The 2,970-nt window shown below is 40.7% G+C and overlaps 1 protein-coding gene across 1 annotated transcript in view; it reads right to left on the bottom strand.

Moving 5' to 3' along the window:
* LOC118406038 (neuropeptide S receptor-like) overlaps positions 1 to 1,023 on the bottom strand; it is an 8,911-nt gene extending 7,888 nt beyond the window's left edge. The window contains exons 1-2 of the mRNA XM_035805892.1: positions 990 to 1,023; positions 352 to 404 (exon numbers count right to left, since the gene is read on the bottom strand). Of these exons, the coding sequence (XP_035661785.1) occupies positions 352 to 404; positions 990 to 1,023 (87 nt within the window). The remainder of the gene's footprint in view (positions 1 to 351; positions 405 to 989) is intronic.
* Positions 1,024 to 2,970: the final 1,947 nt, after the last annotated feature.

Here is a 2,970-nt window from a genome sequence, read left to right as displayed (position 1 = left end):
CAGGGATTATCTCACCATATACACCTCGGGGCGGGGCATTAACCCTTTATTGTGTAAGACGTTAGTCTGTGTAATGAAGATATGTACGTTTGGGGGTTGTTTGCTTGTTCAGCATCAAGGACAGATATCACTCCTATTCTTTTTATCTCATTCTCTCTCTCTTTCTCCCTCTCTCCCTTTCTCTTAATATCCTCTCTCTTTTTTCCTCTCTCCTTCTATCTCTTATCTTTGCTCGTGTGTGATTTTGTGACTGTATCTGTGTGTGTGTGATTTTAGCTTGTGTTCAGCACCAAGGACAGGTATCACTCATATCCTCTTTCTTATTCTTTCTCTCTCTCCATTCTCTCTTACCTTGCCATCTTTCTCCCTCTTTCTCTTCCCCCTCTCTTTCTCGCCCCCTATATCTGTGTTCGTGTGTGATGTGTATACTATACCTAGTATATTATTGTTTAGCACCAAGGACAGATATCTCTCATATTCTCTTTTTCTCTAGATTTAATGCTTATGTGTGTGTGCGTGTGTGCGCGCGCGCGCGCGCGCGTGTGTGTGTGTCACTGTCAGCAGGTGCATTTGTATGCGTATGGCGAAGATCATTCTGATTTTTGCTGTTGAAATTTAACAAAAATTGTAATGTAATTTGCAAAGGCTTTTGATTCAGCAGCAGCGCCGCGATTTCTAATAAATTTATCTTGTACCATATTTGCGGCCGTTATTGTTATTGGGTGGGTCGATCACTCTCTCTCTTTCTTTGCAGTCAGGGGCTGAATTGCGAGGAGCTTACAATAGGATACAAATTGAATGTGACATTACTAATGCGGTCATTTCGTTTGTAGTCTGAGGTTACATATTATACCCATCAGTCGAACGTCGGTGTTGCCGAAAGGAAAATTGGCGAAACATTTGCAAAGTTGCTGCAATGATGTGTTGCCAAGACGTTCGACCCACTGTACTGAGATACCTGCTTAAGTAGCCCCTAAGGTCGCTATCACCTGAGACGAACTCTTCCATTCCGTACGGTGCCATTTATCCTAGTCAATGAAGCACGGAAAGACGCCCACAGTACAGTCAGAGATATATTGACTTACAAGAGCACTTCGCTTTACCTAATCACTCATGTTTTGTGCTAGTATCATCCTATTGCTTAAGGTCTACTTGTAACCTATAAGGCAATGCATGCTGTTAATGTTGATAGTAGTAATGCCAGTAGAGATCCGGGGCATTGGCAAACAGCCCAGAAATGTTATCAGCAAACTACTATGATACTGGATCTCTTTCGTTTTACAATTCATTGGTCCCCGTACTTGTATCGTGATCCTATACTTAGTCTAGCACAGTGTATTCAACTGATATCTTCCTTTTCAAAATACACTGTTACAGCACTTTAGCAAAGAACCCTTGGTAATAAATTTCAGTCTGTTTTCTCTCACAGTACGGAACCATAGATGCGACTGTTATTTAAAAGTTTATCTTCAATTTCTTCTTCTTTTTCTGTTCAACAACCTCTGGTATTTACGGTTTGCTAAAGGTGTTGCCTGGGATACAAAACCGCGTGGAAAACTAGATGAATGAGTTGTATACAGGGGCAAGCTTGCGGCACAAGTTGTGTAAGCTATCGGCCAGTGCAGTCCTCGCTTAGTGCTTTATAGTTGGAAAGCCTGGAAGATATGCTCAGTTGTAACGTAAGCCACTAATGCAGACCGTATGCTACTTAATGTGAAGGCCTAAGGAAGTTCTATAGTGATGTATTACTGTGGCTGCATGGGTGGTCAAAGTTGGTAGGAGTGAGTTACAACTCCTGTTGTGTAACTGGTGTTTTATTTTGTGGATTTGTAATAATTTCTCTTTTTGCGGGTGGGTTGATAGTTGATATCATATGGGACAAGTAAACAGCGACGGTTATGTATGAAATTGAGAATAATGATAACACAAGTTCTTCCTGTGCCATATACACAAAATATCTGTATGTATAGCCGGTATAACCGCCTTTTGGTGCATGTATCATCTGTATTTAAACAGCAATTGTAACTGCTTTTCGGTGTTACACACCAGATTCCGTATCTGTGTAGCCAGTAATTAAGAAACCACATTTAAACTAATTTGCATGTGTGTGTGTGTGTGTGTAGGGGGGGGGTTACGGTACCTCATGACCTAAAGCCAGGTCAACTATGAATTTTCGCCTGATGGCTTGCAACTCAGGTAAAAATAAGACAGTCGATAGTTGAGAAGGGTAATCGTAGTCAGTACTTCTTGTTAAAGCACCCTGTTATCATGATCAATACATGCGTGCTATTCTAAGTCGAAATGGTTCGATACGTTGGACAAGGAAATACTCTAAGCACGTTCTTCCACAAATTGAAGAAAATGAAATGGCCCCTGAAGTTCACAAAAAGCCACTAGATGGTCCAACATTACTTCAGTGCTATTCCAAGTTGAAATGCTTCGATATCTGAAATAGGAAAAAAATCAAAGCACGTTTTTCTACGAAGAACGAAAATGAAATAGCCCCTGGAACTCCAAAAAAAGCTGCTAAGTGGTCCAAAATTACGTGGTTTCTTTAAAACTAAATTGCTATTTACCAGTCGAAACATTGGGATCACAGCTTGTCTAGAATACGAGATATGAAAGACAGAGGTTCCACTGCAGTGCCATAGAAAACGGCTAGGGGGTCCAAAAATCTCACCAAGACCTACCAACCTACAAAGATCAAAACAAGCTATCCATGGCATTTTGTATTTATTGTGTGTACACACATACATGCACACACACACACACACACACACACACACACACACACACACACACACGAACACACACACATGAACACACAAGAACACACACACAAACACACGCATACAGACGCGCAATCACACAGATACACAAACACACACACATAACCAAAACATAACCTTTAACGTGAAGGTAATAAAACTTCTAGATAACTCTTGAATAACTTCAAAACTATGATTCATC

The sequence above is a fragment of the Branchiostoma floridae genome, chromosome 18 (assembly GCF_000003815.2).
Source record: "Branchiostoma floridae strain S238N-H82 chromosome 18, Bfl_VNyyK, whole genome shotgun sequence".
NCBI classification, from domain to species: Eukaryota; Metazoa; Chordata; class Leptocardii; order Amphioxiformes; family Branchiostomatidae; genus Branchiostoma; species Branchiostoma floridae.
Note: the sequence above shows the minus strand (reverse complement) of the source record. Positions and strands in the feature narration are given on the sequence as shown.